Source organism: Alligator sinensis, unplaced genomic scaffold (genome assembly GCF_000455745.1).
Source record: "Alligator sinensis unplaced genomic scaffold, ASM45574v1 scaffold662_3, whole genome shotgun sequence".
NCBI classification, from domain to species: Eukaryota; Metazoa; Chordata; order Crocodylia; family Alligatoridae; genus Alligator; species Alligator sinensis.
Genome location: NW_005842908.1, coordinates 424,460 through 443,367, shown reverse-complemented (window position 1 = coordinate 443,367; position 18,908 = coordinate 424,460). Strand labels below are relative to the sequence as shown.

The 18,908-nt window shown below is 49.0% G+C and overlaps 1 protein-coding gene across 1 annotated transcript in view; it reads right to left on the bottom strand.

Moving 5' to 3' along the window:
• Positions 1-13,541: 13,541 nt before the first annotated feature.
• LOC102371858 (zinc finger protein 345-like) overlaps positions 13,542-18,908 on the bottom strand; it is a 15,341-nt gene continuing 9,974 nt past the window's right edge. Inside the window, exon 4 of the mRNA XM_006036033.3 lies at positions 13,542-16,359. Coding sequence (XP_006036095.1) covers positions 14,660-16,359 — 1,700 coding nt within the window. The 3' untranslated portion in view covers positions 13,542-14,659. The remainder of the gene's footprint in view (positions 16,360-18,908) is intronic.

The window sequence follows — 18,908 nt, the reverse complement described above, 5'->3', positions numbered from 1 at the left end:
CAGTGCCTGCACCCGGTCCGGTCCGGTCCGACCCGGCCCGTGGGCGCTGCCCCCAGAAACAGCTGCAGCAGCAGCAGGGGAGCAGCGCTGTCCCGAGTGCCCTGGGGGCCGCGCAGGGGCCTGAGAGGAAGGGCGTGGGTCTGTGCTGTGGGGGACCCCGCGGGTCTGTGGACCCAGTGTCCATGGCACAGGGTCAGGGACCTCCCCCCACTGCCTTTGGAGCCATTTCCCCTCATGCCTCAGGAGCTGCCTTCTTGCCCCTGCCCTTGTAGCAGACTCAGGTGTGGGGAAGGGGGAGACCCTGGAGCAGGTGCAGGTTGTGGGCTGAGAGGAGCCACTGCCTGGTCTGTCCAGAGCTGGCAGGACTCAACCCTGGCTGTGGCTGTGGCCCGCTCAGGGACCTCCCCCCACTGCCTTTGGAGCCATTTCCCCTCATGCCTCAGGAGCTGCCTTCTTGCCCCTGCCCTTGTAGCAGACTCAGGTGTGGGGAAGGGGGAGACCCTGGAGCAGGTGCAGGTTGTGGGCTGAGAGGAGCCACTGCCTGGTCTGTCCAGAGCTGGCAGGACTCACCCCTGGCTGTGGCTGTGGCCCGCTCTGGCAGCGCCAGCCGAGGGGACTTGGGTGCAGGTGGCTTCTTGCTGCAGGCTGGTGGGGGCAGGCTGAGCTGTGTCCCAGCCCCCCTCCTGCACAGCTCATCAGGGGCCTGGATAGCAGAGGCACTTGAGCCTCAGGCTTCCCTAGTGGGATTTGGGGAATTTATGGGAGTGAGAGGCACGGCCTTGTCAGACCCAGTTCACTTTCCCTTTCAGCATCTGCTCTCGGCCACTGCATGACACAGGAGACTGGGCAAGATGGACCTAGGCTCTGACCCAGCCTGGGTAAATTCCCTAAAACCCACTGGGGAAGTCTGAGGCTCAAGAGCCTCTGTTATCTGGGTCTCTGATGAGCTGCGTGGGAGTGGGGCTGTGACCCAGCTCAGGCTGCTCCCACTGCCTTTTCCCTGTGGCCAGTAAGTTTCAAATCTATTAACCAGGAATTTATATCTTTAAAGGCCCTTCTTTCAGAAAAGGAACATAATCTAATTATGCACTATATGCTGTATCTTAAGGAAGTATGAAAGTGACATGGCATCAACATTAGTATTAATTCTTGTTAAAAATACATGTCTGTGATTTTATTCGCATAATTCATGGTTGTTACAATACATGAAAAAGACATGACATACAAAATGTATGCATTTTAACACATATGAAATAAATCATAGATGCAGATCCATATCAGGCTGTGAGATAAATTTAGGATTATAGGGAAAAATAAATGTTGTCATAGAGACATAGAAAAGTAGGCCTGGAAGGGACCTCCAGAAGTTACATCAAGTCCAACCCCCAGCCTAAGGCAGGATCAGTTCTATCCAAACTATCCCATCCAATCCATAAGCTATGCTCTACATAAGACTATCATCAACCGTAACACAACATAGACATCACTCCTAAATCTGCCACAGGGAAAGCAGGGGAACCATGGCAGCCAACATCCTGTTTCTATAAAAGGTTGTTACTATATGTTCAAGAGATTCTAGGAGAAGCTGTGCTTACAGCTTAACTAAGAAAAAGAATGTAAAAAGTAAGGCTTTTCCCATGAGCTAAGAACTGTCTCAATTCATGACTCCTTTGAAATGCAAAATCATGTTCATGAACTTGGAGAAAAAAAGCAAAGTTTAGCTTAAGGACTAAGAAGAAAAAAAAATGAGTTTCCTAATAGTATCTAGTCACTAAACTGCAAACACAGAACCCTTTTTTATACCTGAGAAACCAAGTGCAGTCAAAAAGCACTTTCTGGTGTTTCAAAACACCAAATAACAACTGAAAATTTATATTAATTTCTTAATTTACTTTGACACAGCTTTATAACATTTCTCTTCTCCTGAGATGTCACTGTAAGAAGTAATATATGCATGTGACTGTATTCTTGTTTATGGGAAAACAAATCATAGAAAATCCGAGAGCAGCGGGGCTGGAAGGGACCTCCAGAGGTCATCTAGTCCAACCCCCTGCCTGAGGCAGGATGAGCCCTATCCAAATCATTCTGTGCAATCCATAATCTAAACTCTACATAAGACTACCATCAACCCTGACACAACGCAGACCTAACAGTCTAATCTGCCACAGGTAAAGCAAGGGAATCATGGCACCCAGTGTCCTACTTCTTTGAAATGTTGGTCATGTCTACATGAGACACTGACTGCACAGTCATTTAGCACTTGTGCAGTAACCTGAATTACTGTGCAGTAGTGTCACTGAACAGCTTTTTCGTGATGCTGACTGTGCAGTAGCTCAAGACTACTGCATAGTAGCATCACATCATGCTTTCTGCCACCCAGCGCTACTGCACAGTAGTCACAGGCTACTGCGCAGTCAGTGTCTTGCGTAGACATGGCCATTGTCAATATATGCTTAAGAGATCCCAGGTAGAGGCCATGACTCCAGCTACACAGGAAGGCAAAAACCACCCCTAGTCCATACTAATCTGTCCATGGGCTAAAATTCCTTCCTGACCTCAAATATGGCACTGGGCTGACCCTGAGCATAGGGGCAAAACCCTCTAAACAGGAATCTCCTGCTTTGGTCCCAGCAGGAGCATTGGCACAGCCCAGTTACCATCCCCAGACTTGACAGCAACCAACACCCAATGTCTGTGAGGGAGGCTTAAAGACACCATGACATGTAGCAGAAATGGGGGGTGGGGACAACTAGCAAAGCCAAAAAGCCTGGGAAATCCCCATAGTAGAAGCTATCGCTACACTTGGGTCATCCCAGACCAGTGACTGTCCAACCTTTTTTTTTAGCAGCTCCAGTGATGGAGAGTCCACACGTTCCTTAGGTGTCTATTCCACAGTCTACCAATGAAATTCCATTGCTCTACCAATGAAAACTATTTTTGATATCCAAGCTAAGTCTACTTTGTTGCAACTTCAAGCCATTGGTCCATGATCATAGAATCATAGAAAATTAGGGTGGGAAGGGACCTCAGGTCATCTAGTCCAACCCCCTGCTCAATGCAGGATCATCCTCAACTAGATCTTTCCAGCCAAAGCTTTGTCTAGCCGGGTCTTAAAAACCTGTGGCGATGGAGATTCCACCACCTGACTGGGTAACCTGTTCCAGTGTTTTATTTTATTACCATCTCAGTGAGGAACTTTTTCCTAATATCTAACCTAAACTTCCTTTGCTGCAACTTGAGACCATTGCTCCTTGTTCTGCCACCACTAAGAACAGTCCAGCTCCATCCTCTTTCAAACCTCCCTTCAGGTAATTGAAGGCTGCTATTAAATCCCCACTCAATCGTCTCTTCTCCAAACTAAATAAGCCCAGTTCTCTCTGCCTCTCCTCATATGTCATGTGCCCCAGCCCCCTAACCATTTTGTTGCCCTCCACTGGACTCTCTCCAATTTGTCCACATCCTTTCTGTAGTGAGGGGTGCAAAACTGAATACAGTACTCCAGATGTGGCCTCACCAGCAAGAAAGAAAAGGTGTTTTTCTTGAACCTCTTGAATACCTCCAGGGATGGCTTAGAACTGCTCGTTTCCACTGCTTCATACCTAGCTCATGCCCCGCTTCTATTCCTCCAGGCAGATGGTTTGCACTTGCTCAGAGCTGGCCAGCCCCATCCTACCCTCCCCTATGCCAGGATGGGAACAGGTGTGTCTCGGGAGGGAAGCTACAGTGCCCCCGACTGGTTAGGGGAGAGCAGTTAGGATGTGGGGGAAATGTGGCCACCCCAGAGTCTCCAAAATCTTACATCGCCCACAAAATAAGCAAACTCCATCACAAAGATGAATAGATATTTCATAATTGTTCATACTCTGTTACCTGTCAGCTCTGTCTTCCTGAGGGAGGCCTAGCACCCAGCTTCCTGGACTTACAAAAAACTTTTTCTATCCCCGCCCCATCTAACCAGAACTAAGCAGAAGAAAAGTTTAATAGGCATCTCGAGCCGTACACTCCCCGGTCCCACAATGGGAGGCCTATTTAAACTTGATTGACTAAAACTCGGTTGCCGGTTTAGGGAATGCTGAGGCAAGAAACTGAATCAGAGGGGGTATGGGCAACATTTGAACAATGGTTAAGGGTTCATCACAGTGTCCAGCCCATTGGAGCCCTGACCACAAATGCTGTCATACATTTCCTGGGATGACTGGTAGAAGTCCTCCTCGCAAAGTTTATGAACAGTACAAGTAATCAATCCCTTTAAGTAAAATCTGAAAGTCATGCTAAGCTAAGGCTTATTCCCAACAGGTAAAATATAAAACACTAATGCTGACTTCACAGTGCAAGCATAGCTAGGCCATCTGAAAAGATCCCTTCCAGTATATTCATAATAATTTCAAGCTGGCTCCTAGGTGTCTGGTTCCTCCTTAAAACTTAATGTTTTTCCTGGTTGTTAATCAGTTTCTTGAGATGTTCCAAACCAGATAACCCCTTGTCACTGAAAAAGGTAATTCATTTAAATTTAAACTGTTTATATAACAGGAATTTTCCTGTCAATTATGGCTTGGGACCCTCTTGATTTACACAATTAAAAGAATGCTTTGAAGAGGCTAGACTAAGGGTATAAGAAAGCTGTAAAGCAGCAAACAGTGTGCTTCCTGAGAGAGAAATATCTCTGACACCATCCACTATTGTTCTTGAGAAGCTGGGAGAAACAGACCATCTCCCTTTCAAAGATCGTGCTGAGAACTTTGCTTGTCAACAAATCACCCGAATGCCTTGAAACGGTGAGATCCCAGCTCTCACTCTCTCTCTTTCTCTCTCTTTCTTTTTCTCTCTAGGCATAGCTTTCTGAACCTGAATTTTATTAGTTAAGCTTGAGCTAGGTTTCCCCAAATACTCAATGAAACCAGGGTAATATTGTTTTTGTTTGTTTTCCCTTGAATGTGTATTATTACTAGTACCATTATACATTTTATATACTTAGAAATAAATAACTTTTATAGTCAAACTAGTGGTAACTGGGTATATTTTTCCTTCTTTATTTCCCCTTCCCCACTTGCTCTGCAGCAACACTTCTTTTACCTAAGCCAAAGATCCCTGTGAAGCCCAAAAATACTGTGGGGTCCGCTCATCAAGAGGCTACCACTATTAGGACAGTTAGGGCAAAAGGTTGGGACGTGCTGAGTTTGAAACACATAAGGGGCTCAGCTTGTATAGGCTGATTGACCCAGTTTGGCTCAGACATGCCCTAATGAACTAAATGCTGGCCATAAGCGTGTCAGTTGGACACCCAGCCGGATTCAGAGGTATTCTGTTCACCTGTGTGCTTGTGTCTGACTGTATTTTATTGTTACCTTAATGAACTGATTCTTGGCATATGAGGGTGTCAGCCTGTACATGTTGATCAGCCCAGCCGGGTCAGGCGTGTCAGAGAGAGAGAGAGTGTGTGTGTGTGTGTGACTGATTTGGTGGCTGGAAGAACCCAGCCCCATTGAAACAGTCCTGCAAGATAGCTCCATTGCGGGTGAGGAATTGCAGAAGGGAGATATACAGCTCCATATAGAAACACAAGTAACACAAGCAGCACATTGACAGAATTACAAAGACTCTAAAAACATATCCCTAATAAATGAGCATACCCCAAAGTGATGAGCAAATCTGGTAACAACTCCATTACACCAACACACAGTGATTGCCCTCAAGTCTCTAGGCCAGCCCCCTCCCACCCCTCAGAGCAGGGATAGAACCCAGGCATCCTGGCTCCTAGCCATACGCTTGCTCACCAGGCTTCTAGCGGCAAGTCAGAGCTGTGCAAGTCAAGAGATGGTATTAACACACAACTGCTCAGAGCAGTTCTAACATTAATGCCACATAGCATTCTATGGAGTTAGCGTGTACCAAGTGTAAAGTATAACACCACCATCTGTTATTTAGCTCAGCCTGCCTCTGCTTCCCCTTCAGACTGATGAAGGCCACCTGATGCTCAAAAACCTTGTTCAGCAGCTCTCCCAGTTATACCATTGGTCCAGTAAAACATATCACCAAAAGGCCTTGCCTCTGGACATTTCCTGGACCATCATGGCTACAATGTCATCCCAATGCTACTTTAAGCACATATGCATGTGAGACCGTTTTAGTTCTGGGATAGAAGTTCATTTTCATTTTTAACTATTTCTACAGGTCTAAAAAGAGTCATCAGCTTGATGCCTGGATTTGCAAACCTTTTTCTATTAATTGGGTTTAAAGACTTTAGACACGTACCTTAATTTTTTTTAGCTTATTCTGTTAGTTCTGCCTCTTATTGTGTATTGCCTATGTATGTTTTGGCTGACTTCAGGCTTCTTTTTTTCTTTAATTATGTGTAAGGGAGGAAGGTTGCTGCACTTTCAAACTGCTTTAAGATCATGTTTCTTTTTTTTATATAATGCTTTAAGCTTTTTTTTTATTTTCTACTGTTTTTAAATTTAATTCTGCTTTATAGGCAGATTTTGTTACCTTATTATACTGTGTGTCCTGCCCATCTCCATGGGTCTGTAAGCTGGGCTTGGGGAAGTTGATGCTCCCTTTAGGCTGAGTTCAGCTCCTATCACTGGTTCCTAGGGTTATCTCTGTCCCTGCACCCTAGGGACATCTCTCCCTCTCCCCCAACTGGGTTATTTTAGCCAGGCCATGCTGGAAGTGCCCCTGTGGTCTGTGTCCCATGTCTGGCACTGAGGCTTATCCTTGCCAAGCTGGTGACACCATCTTGAATGGGGAAGAAGGCAGCTAATTCTGTCCAGGTACCCAAAGATCTCACACAGGGAACCTGCAAGCAACATCAGGGCACACAGAGGGCACTGCAGAGCCCTGTCCCCTCCCCAACACCCTTCCCCAGGCCTGAGGCAGTGTGAAGGCACTGAACTGAGACTCTGGGTAGGAGGGCTCCAGTCCTCGCTCTGCCAGACCCCTCAAGTCACCTCAGACAACTCAGTACCCCTGGGGTCTGGTATCTCCCTGTGATCCAGGGACATTGATGCCCTACATCTGCTGGCTCTGTGGAGAAGTAACCTTGGCTGGCCACTTGCTCTGGGGGGATGGCATTGGGTATGGGGGACTCTAGGCACAGCAGAGGCCTGTTTGAGACAAGATGCCAGCACCCTTCTTGGCTGTGTTTGGCCCATTCCCCATGGCCAAAGGGTGAGGACAGCCCCTCTGGGGAGTCTTGGCTGCTTGCCCCATATCTAGCTGTGCGGCCAGAGGGTATCTCCATAAGGGCAATGGTACAAATGGACAGCATCTGGCAAGCCTCCTCCAGCTCCTTTGACATGCCCTGCAAGCTCCTATGATAAGAACATAAGACCTGCCATGGACTGGGTCAGACCCTGGGTCTATTTTGCTCAGTTTCCTGTCTCTCATGGCAGCAGGGAGTGGATGCTGAAAGGCAGATTGAACTGTATGCCATATGCAGAGCTGTCCCTTGGGGGGGTGCGAATTGGGGTGACTGCCCCAGGCCCTGTGCTCAGGATGCCACCACTCTGCACGGCTGCCATGCACTGCCAGCTTTGCACTCCATCTGTTGCCCCCACCCACACAGACCCCACACAGGTTTATATGCCCTGGGCCCTGCACACCTCTAGGGTCAGCTCTGGTCATATGTGCAACATAAGCCTTGTGCTAGCCTGGCCTGGCTTAGCTTGATCCAAGTAGAAGCCATGATAGCACATGCATAAGGGTTGTTGTGTAGTGAGCATAGGCTGTAAATAACCCTGATGTGTCCTTAAAATGCAAGTAGGTGGCAATTGGTTCAGCATGAAAATACAACTAAATAGGGAAAACCTATATGCTCTGTGGTTAAGTTGGTTGGGTGATATAGTTGGGGATGGTCTTGCTTTGACCAGAGGGTTGGACTAGAAGACCTTCTGAGGTCCTTTCCAACCCTCATTTTCTATGATTCTATGATTTGTATGATAAATTGGTGTAACATAGGACTATCATGAGCTCAACTCTGAAAGAAGAATACAGGACAGGCAACCCCCGCTTAGTGCTCTTAATTGGTTCCTGAAAAACCGAGTGTTAAGTGAAACAAGCGTTAAGCAAAACTGAAAGTTTCTGATGACCCAAGATGGTGACCGCGAGTGTTATAATGAAACTCGCTGTGTGCTAAGTGGAATCAGGTATCAATTTAAAATGAGCGTTATAGTGAAACAGCGCTACGCGAAACAGCGTTACGTGGGGGTTGCTCGTAACATCAACAAAAGGCCCTGAAGGACCAATGACACCTGGCCAGTAGACCTGTTTTTCTTCAAACCTAAGTCTCCGTAAGCACTGCCTTCATCAATGCGGAGAAGCCATTGCTAGAGCATATCTCAATAAAGTTTTCAATTCATGACTGGTGCTATTGGGTGTTAGTGTCATCACTGCCGTTTTCCTCATTGGGTGTCATTGATGTCCTGTCAGTGTCAGTCTCAAGAGCTGTGGTGTCGACGAAGTCACAGCCAGAAGATCCCAACACCAATCTTAAAGAACGACCACAGGCTTGGTTCGACGACAGATTCGGCCAGGTTTCTTGTCTACAAACACAGCCCTTAACATGGCCTAACAAGTATGTCAGACCAGGAGTTAAAGCATTTGTACCTGTGACAACGTAATCCGCACAACACCATGCAGGCTCCCCATAGCCACTACAAAGTTCCCCTGATTACCAATTCTCCTTTTATATAAAGATGTGCTCAGGAGGGCTGGGAGCTTCTAAGAGGCACAGTATTGGAAGTTTAGAGTTTAGGTGATGGGTCTGCAGTGGATAGTTTGGACAGGACTGATCCCCGCTCAGGCATGGGGTTGGAGTGGACAGGACCTCTGGAGATACCTTTCTGCCCCACTTCTCTAAGATTCCCTCAGCTGTCCTAAGCGAGGGGCACAGGGAGGAAAAACCTGGGCTTTTCAAGCTCTGGTCCTGACAGCGCCCTCAGGCCTGTGACATACACACAAGGATGCCCTGGTTTAGTTCACATGGGAGCCATTTCCCCTGGTGCCCCACCCCGCAGCCCATGTTCCCCTTTCCTAAAATGAATGTAAATAGCCAAGTGCCTCCTGGGCCAGAGGAACCCATTTCATTCATGAGGAAGCCAACGAGTTGAAAATTATCCCCAAGGTGTGAATAAACTTAAGCCTGAAATGAGGGCAGCCATGTGGGGGAATAAAGCTTTAAAATATACATAGAGGAGAAAATAATACCCCAGACAGGCTTCCCTGGGGCTGGAACTGAACCCTTCCAGCCCCAGCAATGGTCCCTTCCAGAGGTGCAGTTGCCCCAGCCTGCCCCCTGCCCCCTTCTCAGCCCTTGGGGGCTGGGGCTGCACAGCCCTGGTCTGGGGGGACTTGATCCCCTTAGTCCATGGCAGGGGGTGGGGAGTGTTGCACCAGCATTGGTTTATTTGTTTTTAAACTAATCTGCATTTGTTTTATTTTAATAATATTTAGTTTTAATTAAGCTTTAGTATAAATCAATAATGTTTAGCATAAGTATAGCAGTCATTATATTTTATGTTTTAATATAGTGATTTTAAGTTGCTATAACTAATTAAGTTTGTTATTGTGTCTTTATATATATTTGGATGTATGGATGAATGAATGAAGAGTGAATGGTAAAAGCAGAGTAAGCTGTATGTCAGCAAACAAGTTACCAAATGGTGAATCATGTTCAAGTGGCTGAAGAATCCGGTCTGTACCAGGCAAAGAATAAAGGTAAACAGAAAAGAAGACTGAAGACAAGGTGTACAGTATCTCAAAGCTAGAGACTCTGGCCACAGCCCACACCAGTGATAACAGAAGGATGTTGTAAAACAGTGATTGAAGAGCAACACCTAAAGACGATGCATAGGCCTAACTGTCTGTCAGGGTGGACAAGTACTGAGATTTCAGACAAAGGAACTACAGAATCAGAAAAGGCAGACCAGTCATCCAACACCAACTTGATAACCCCTATAAAGGAGAGAGACTTAGCAGCAAGACAGGGCCATCCCTGGGGGGGGTGCGAATCAGGGTGACCGCCCCGGACCCCGTGCTTTGAGGGGCCCCACGGAGCTGGGCAGAGCAGCGGTGGCGCAGAACTGGGCGGAGCAGTAGCTCTGCATCCAGCCACTCACTGCCCCCTTGCCGCTGATACCGCCAGCAGCAGCTTCTTTGGGTCCAGGGCCTGTGCGATTGGAGTGGGGCCGGGGCCCCACATGGGCTGATTTGCCCCGGGCCCCGCACCCTGCTCGGGTTGGCTCTGCAGCGGGAGGTGGGGTAACGCTCTGCAAACTTCACTGGAACACAGGCGCATCTGTATCCCCTGTTCCTGACCTCATACTAGCCAGGCTGGCCACTTAGCATATAGTATTCGAGCAACAAACTTTGGTAACTATAACATCTGCAGAGTATTTGAGAGCGAGTGTGTGTGTGTATGCATAAGTGCTCTTTTGAATATTATAATCAATAAACACGGCATTTTGCCTTATCCCCCTCATAATGTCTCGCTCATCATTTGAGCTAATTGGTCATTTGTGCAACAGGGGAGCTGGGGCTGTTTGTCCTGTCACCGGTGGGGCAATAGGGTGAAGGGAAAAAGCTCCTTTCTCTCAGCCCCCAGGGAGCTGCACTCACCACCTACTACAGCCGCTGCTCCGGGAGTGGGGAGGGCTCCATCTGCCTCACTGATTCGAGTTTTTCTCCCCAGGCAGCTCAGCCCCTGAGGGGGATGGAAAGGCTGTCCTTGGGCTGGGGAACCCACCAGGGAATGCTCTGGTTCTGCCCCAGGTTGTGGGGTGGGACATTTGGAGGGGCTGTGGGGCCAAGAATGGGGCAGAAACAGCTGTGATTAGAGGAGGGGTAATTTTAGGCCAACAGTATCTCCCCTCAGCCCAGCACACTCTTCAGTCAGGGTGACTCCATGTCCCCCTGTTGCAGCCCCTCCTGGGGACAGAGGTGCCAGTTTCCTTCACCAAATGAGAACGGGCCCTGCGTTCTTCCCTCTTTGCAGGGTCCTGTGCCCCGAGGTCTAGGACAGAATCCTGCTCGGCTTCTCCTCTGGGTACAGACAAAATTGAGCCCATAACTGAGACCGAGACGAATTCTCCACAACAGGACGCTCGTCACACTGGCCAAGCAAGGAGACACAGGGAAAATGTTTCCCGAAGAACAAAGGTGGTTAAGAAAAGTCTGTGCTGGAGGGCACAGATAAGTAAAGCAGTAAGGGAGGCCAGTTTAGAAATGTCATGAAAGAAGGGAATGTTTTGCCTAATCCTCATATCCCTATTATTACCCATAAGGCTCTACTCCCTCTCACTGCAACCCTGTTACACCGCTACAAACTTCCATCACTGCAAACACTATGCCTCTGGCAGTCCCTTAACTCTCTACTCCCTGCCCCCTACCAATCTCCCCATTAGACTCTCTATCCCAACCCACCCCTTGTATTTCATAAAACCTCCATCCAGGCCAGGACAGACTGCTTTTCCCCGTTCAGGTCAGCCAAGAGATAAGGGCTATAACACAGCCGCTGGAGTGCTGGGCAGTGGGAGATTATGGTCTGGCATGCTATGGGAGGAATACAGAAGCTAAGGTGGCTCAAGGAGGTGTTGGGGGACATCAGGATTTTATACTGGGTAAGGTGAGAAACTTCCCACCCGTCAGCTGACACAGGGGCTCCATTAAAGCCCCTGGTATACAGAGTTCTGTGGGCATTTGCTCAATTCAATCTCCATCATCCAGAGAAGTGGTGCAGATACTCCCTTTGTCAACATAAAGGTTGTGTCCACATGAGCAGGTGCTGCTACCATCGCTGCACCAGCAGAAACCCTGTAGTGCAGGTGATCCGAGTCTTTCCTGGAAGGGACTGACGGGGAGAAAACCCTGCCTGCTGTCACAACCCAAGGGTGTGATTTTGTGTGCGTGCGCTTCGGCACTGCTAAATTATTTCCTGCCACGAGGAGCTTTCTTTGCAGGGTGCATTTCTCAGTTGCAAAGAGAAAACCCCGGTGCAAAGGAGTTCCCGCCACCCGCATGCAAATGTGTGTCCCACTATTGGCCAGTTCTAAATTATTCCCACGTGGCGGCTAGCTAAATTATCCCCGGGGGGGGGCTAGCGATTGGCTTGCTAGCCGTATAAGAGGCTTGAGCGGTTTCCGCCCAAGTTGGAGGACTCCACAACCATCTCGTGGAGGAGGAGGACTTCACGTCTCATGAAGAACTCTAAGCACTGCGGAGCCTAACAGACCCAGCGTGTGCCTTAAGAAGGCTATAGGGGTCTGATCAACCTCTGGCCTCTCCCCGTCACCGAGCGATCCCTCGACTAACCCCTTCCCTGTGCGCTTGTTCCATGGAGCCTAGCAAGCTTCGTGTGTGTGTATATCCAGAGGTCTGTCCGAGTTATTTCAAGAGGCTCGAGTTTTCTGCGGGTCTTGTTCGAGTTTGTGTTGTGGAGCCTAGCAAACTCCACGTGTCTGTCTGTAACTGCAATGCAAGCAAGTTTTTCCTGCCTGCACCGTGACCATCTACGGTGTAAGTAAAATAATCTTTAATCAACCGCTACACGTCTGTGCCTAATTCTAGTCCGCCGGCCTGCATTCCCCGACCCGCGTGCCAGGGCTTCTGGCCACAGCCCGCCGTGCGCCCCCGAAGGCCTCAGACCGCTCCCGGCCCGCACACCTGCGAGCAGTGACCTGAAAATTAATCCTTCTCCATTAAATACCTCCCGCCAGGGTGCCAGATTCTGACCCAGAACAACAACTGCTGCCAACCTTGTCCAGTGACCACTCCCTCCACACTGGGAAAATTAGACTGCTCAGCATGACTGTGCTGGACAGAGACAAACACAGCTGCCACATTCTCCCCAGCTTGAGGACTCTTTTTTTCCTCAGAGACAAAAGGTGAAGAGTCAGGAAGACTTGCCATCCTGCAGAGAGCAGGATTACCATGAGGGGCTTGTTTCCACCCAGAAATAGGGATCCTGGCTCCCTCTGGGGCTTATCGGCCTGACACGTGGTGGGGCCCAAGAGGCATGGGGTCTAAGTGTGTCCTGCCCAATCTCCCAGCCCCTGAGTTATCAATTCCCATAGTCTTTACTTTAAGTAAAATGCACACATATGTTGATCTGGCTGGGAAGATCAGTGTCATCTACTCAGCAGCTGGGACCATACCTTTCAACCCTGGTGAACACTGGAGGGACCTCAGTTTACCCTTGTTCTGTGACCCGATTGTCATCCTTTCCCATCCTGCCCTGTGAGACCTCTCCATATAGCATTCAGACTGTGCTTTGTTTCAGCCATTGTCTAGACTATACTAGATAGTAATCGCCTCCACTCCTGATGGATTAAGTTGAATATTTTCTGTTCTGGGAGAGCGGAAGAGACAAGTCTGAGGAAGCTTAGCTTTCTCCTGGAAGAGTGTTGGCTGGAGAAATGCTCACTCTCTTCCAAAAACACAGTTACTGTAGGGCAGTTTCCTGCCTCTCTTGCTCTGTCCTGAACGCAGCTGTCCTAGTGCCTTCTCCCCTGTGCCTATGATCCCACCTTATGGTCAAGTGAATTGGATGAAAAAGACAAACCTGCACTTTAATGGCACCCAAAATACTTCCACAAAGAAGAACGAATAGACCAGGGTAAAAACCACAAAGCAAAAGGCTATGGCAGAAAAAAAGTAATTTAGTGCTACTATGCTCACAACTACGTCAGAGATTCTATTAGCTAAGTGGCAGTGATTAAGTCTGTTTTGTTTGCTCTCATCCAAACCTGTAGCAGTGGGGCTGGAAGGAGTACCCCCGGATACTGCAACATGGACAACTTGATGGCAGATGGCATGGCAAAATGAAACTGTTTTGGGCTCTGTAACCAATTCTATAAGAAAAAATGCTAAGAATAACGTGCATGTGCACTGAATGTAATCTGTGCGTAACTTAAGTAAGCAAGGGACTGCAACAGAATTGACCTGCTTAAGTAAACAGTAGGCACTTGGTAAACAGCACCATATATAAGCAGAAAAGCAACAAGAACTAGAAAACACAGAAAAAACGCCTATAAAAAGGCAGAAAAACCATCTGGAGATAGGCAAAAAGCAGAAGACATGCTGTTGTCAAGGCAACCAAGAGAAAGACAGGGTACAGACCACCCATAAAAGAAGCAAAAATGAAAAATGTGGACCCCCACCCCACCTATCAAAAAAGAAAGACTGCAGACCCTGGAAGCATTTAGAAATGCCTGGCCAGCTGCAGGGAGACACACTGTTCTTGGGACGACATAAGACTTCTGCAAAGTTTCTGCTGTTTCCTGGCTTTAAGCTTAATTGTAACTTGCTGTACTCAATAAATAACCTCTTCAGAAAACAGACTGTTCTTGTCCAAGCCCACTTTTACCACTTCAGTGCCACCGCCTAAATTTTAACATTAAATCTGGGCAACAAATTGACCAAGGGAACACCAGGACCCCTGCAGTGCAGCCCTGAGCCCACTTGTCCCCTCTCTTCCAGTTGTAGCCTGTAACCCCCAGTACAGACTGTTTAGGAGATTTCCAGAACGCTCCCATCCCCAGGGCCATGCAAGCCCAGTGACTAGTGTATGGGGACATTTCAGAAAGGTGCTGGACTCTCTCCCTTTTCCACTTCAAGTCACAGGCTGGAGAGGACAACAAGCTGTAGCTGGAGACACTATCCCATGTCAGTTGTTAGGTTCTAGCCTGTGGGTGCGCTGATGCTTGGTGAGAACAGAGCTCTGCCGGAAGCTTTTCCCACACTGCGTGCAGTGAAATGGCTTCTCCCCAGTATGGATGCGCTGATGGACGTGCAGGTGGGATGGGTCTTTAAAGCTCTTCCCACAGTCCTCGCAGTGAAATGGTTTCTCTCCGGTGTGCAGACGCTGGTGCTGGGTGAGCGATGTGCTCTGCCGGAAGCTCTTCCCACACTGGGCACAGCCATATGGCTTCTCCCCTGTGTGGATGTGCTGGTGGGCTCGCAAGTGGGACAGGCGGGTAAAGCCCTTCCCACACTCCCCACAGTGGTGTGGCTTCTCCCCCGTGTGCACGTGCTGATGGGCTCGGAGGTCGGACAGGTTGTGGAAACTCTTCTCGCACTCTGCACAAGGGTGTGGCCTCTCCCCCGTGTGGAGGCGCTGGTGGAGCTGGAGCTTGGATGGGTAATCAAAGCTCTTTCCACACTGTGTGCAGTGAAATGGTTTCTCCCCACTGTGGATACGCTGATGCTGGGTGAGAGCAGAGCTCTGCCGGAAGCTCTTCCCACACTCCGGGCAGTGGTATGGCTTCTCCCCTGTGTGGATGCGCTGATGGACACGCAGGTGGGACTGGTCTTTAAAGCTCTTCCCACAGTCCCCGCAATGGTGTGGTTTCTCGCCAGTGTGAAGGCGTTCGTGGACATGGAGATGAGAGGAGTGGCTGAAGCTCTTCCCACAGTGCCCACAGTGAAATGGCTTCTCCCCGGTGTGGGTTCGCTGGTGTTGGGTGAGAGATGTACTCTGCCGGAAGCTCTTCCCACATTCGGTGCACTGATACGGCTTCTCCCCTGTATGCACGCGCTGGTGGATGCGGAGGAGGTCTGGGCGGGCAAAGCTCATCGTGCACTCCACACATTGGTATGGTTTCTCCCCTGTGTGGATGCGCAGGTGAACACGGAAGTAAGATGGGTCGCTGAAGCTCTTCCCACAGTGAGTGCAGTGATGTGGCTTCTCCCCGGTGTGGAGGCGCTGGTGGACACGGAGATGAGATGGGTGATTGAAGCTCTTCCCACAGTCTGGGCAGCCATAGGGCTTCTCCCCACTGTGGATGAGCTGGTGCTGAGTGAGAGCAGACACGTGCCGGAAGCTCTTCCCACACTGGCCGCAGCCATATGGCTTCTCCCCAGTGTGGATGCGCTGGTGCACTTGGAGATGGGACAGCTGGTGAAAGCTCTTTCCACACTCCCCACACTGGTATGGTTTCTCCCCAGTATGGATGCGTTGGTGCACGCGGAGGTGGGTCGGGTTGTTGAAGCTCTTTCCGCAGTCATGACAAAGGTGGGGTAACTTTCCTGAGGGTGATCTCAGGTGCTTGTATTGGAAGCGCTCAACACTGGGGTGGACCACCTCCCTGCTGTGGGTCCGTTTGTGCGCCCTGAGTTCTTCTTGGCCCCAGAAGCTCTCACCACATTCTCCACATATATATAACACATCTGTCCTGTGAGTGATGCCCTTGCGGGTCTTTGAGGCTCTCTGCCCCTTGAAGCCTTCCCTGCATGCAGGGCTCTTTTGTTCCACAGCTGCTCGCTGTCCCCATTGTATAGGGAGTTGGTTGCTGACTGGGATCACCTCCAGGTTTGCAATCCCTGCCTCAGGAAGTTGCACCTCAGCTCTGCTCACCATCATGGTACCTGCCGGATGGAGAAGGGAACCCAGAAATTACTCCGTGCTGCTGGGAAAGGGAAAGCACTTCAAGCACTATTATTTCCACCCAGCATGTAATTAAAGGGTGGAACTAGTTGCCACCCAGATGTGGTGGAAGCTGACCATTCAGCCAGGGTCCAAATGAGGGACTAGACACATTCTTGGAGGAAAGGGGCATCAGTAGCTATTGAGCACAGGGGTGAGGGGCATGCCTCTGAATCAGAACTTCCTAGATTAAATGCTGGATACTGCAAATGGGAGATAAACAGTGGGAAAAACCCTGCTCAGAACCAGTTCACTATCCCTTTCAGCATCTGCTCTCTACCACGTGTGACACAGGAGACCAGGCAAGATGGACCACTGATCTGACCCAGTCTGTGGCAATACTTAGGTTCTTACTTCACTTGGCTGGAAAGTGTCCCAGTTCAGGGCTGGGCCTTGGCAGCTGGATACCCTAGAAAAGGTCCAATACCAAGCGTTCCCAATGCTGTGGGTGGAGGGGTGGGTCAGTGCACTGTGCAAATGTTCTCTCGTGAATTTCAGGCCCAGATTCCCAGTGGTTCCGTCCCAAACCCATGCCTCATCTGTGTGGGGGGGACTGAGAGACTTAACAGCCATATGTGCCCTGGGAGGCAGTGCTGGCAGAGGCAGCAGCAGCAGCAGCAACCAGGTTGGCTGCAGTCAGTGGGCTGTCAGCAGTTGTAGCACTGGTTCCTTTATGTGCCCTCTCTCGAACAAGTAGGGATCTACCTACATCATGGCTGAAGAGTCCAAAATTTGCATCTGGATTGCAACGCTGGTCACCATTTTCCTGGTCTTTTCACGGTGGGACCTCCCACTGCTGATTGACTGAGGGGCCCCGGCAGTCCCGCCCCACACCACTGATTGGCCAAGGGGCGAAAACCATGGCATAATTATCCTTATAAGCCTGCAGGAGCCATTAACTGATGTGTTAGATTACTTAAGCATTTAATTAAACTCTGAACTGAAATGCCTTATGAAATTAAAGCTAAACACACCATGAATTGTAACCAATACCATCACCATGATTTATTATTAATGTTGTGAAAAGGAGTTTGGCAATACTCAGTGCTAACCCTGAGATAGGCAATTCATGTTAGCTGTTAAACGCTAGCATGGAGCATCCACCGGAAGTTGCCGTTGACATCCTCTGTCTCTGTGGGGTGAACACTTGTCCATACATTGAGATTGCACCTTCAGAATCCACTGAGCTGGTTGGAATGGTGCGGCAGCTTTTTGCCAGGGCATACGGATGTGGAAACCGATCAAAAACAGACTCCCAAAACACAGTCACAGGCACCTGGCGCTCTTTGACAAAGTTAATGTAAGCAGCACAACATTGCTTGTCATGCTCTTTCTGCCATCCAGGGATTTGACCTTCAGCTGCTGAAATCAAACTCAGCAAAGGTGCCTGACTGGGGTAAAAAATGTGAATGGCACTAAGGAAGGAGGCAGCTGGTTGTTTGAGCTGTGGTGGTAGTGATGGGTTGTACTTGTAGTACTGGTTTAATTTTGCAGTTATTGCCTGGAACAGGTCCCTTCTCCACTGGTTTTCATGAGGACAGATTGATAATTCTTGTGATGCCATATCTTCAATCCAGTTTATCAAATCCATCAGCTTATGTGCATGGTGGATCGCAGCCTGCCAGCCTTCAAACCACGTTAGAAGCTCCATGAACCAGGTGGCATTTTCTGCCACAAACTTCACTTGATTTTGAATGTCTCCTTGCTCCAGATCACGTAGCTTAAGCATATACTGTGTGCCAGGTGTGATTTCTAGCTCCTCAGATACAAACTACTGGTAGTACTGCATATTCTCGGTGTGGTAATGGACCGCGTTGAACCACAAATTCCATCTTGTGAGCACAGGCTCTCATGGCAGTGGCACAGTCGCACGTGAGTCTCCACTTTGACAGGCAAGGGACTCCTTGTACTGGAGCTTACAGCCTGGACAGTGCTTGAAGGCTTTCTTGAAGGAGGAAACCAGGCTATCCACATCAGGGAACTGCATATGCCACATGTCACTTACCAAAGACAGAACATGCACATTGCAGGTGACATGAATTGCACTGGGCATCTGTCCATGGAGCACATCAGAGAAAGCCTTCCACATATACGTGGCACTGCTGGACAGAAATGCTGAAATCTTGTTAAATTCTAAGCTGCAGTCAACAACAGCCTTCACTGCAGCCTAAGCCACGGTACAAGAATTGACAGATGTGAGCTGGACCGCCTCTGTCTGAAAAGCAGGCAGGTCCCGGTCTGTCCAGCTCTCAGGTACAAATAAAATGCGCAAGACATAATTATTTTGAAGGCTGGTGGCTTCATCGGCCACAATGGAGATGGATTCATACACTGCCAATTCATACATTTCAGATTTTTTGGATTGTATGTGCAAAGCAATCACTGCGGGGACATAGTTCTGGCGAAGCTTGTCTGCACTTGGGAAACATTCAGCATTTGGTACATTTTTGATCAAGTAGTCCCTTAACTTAGGGTGGCCAATTTTCTTCAG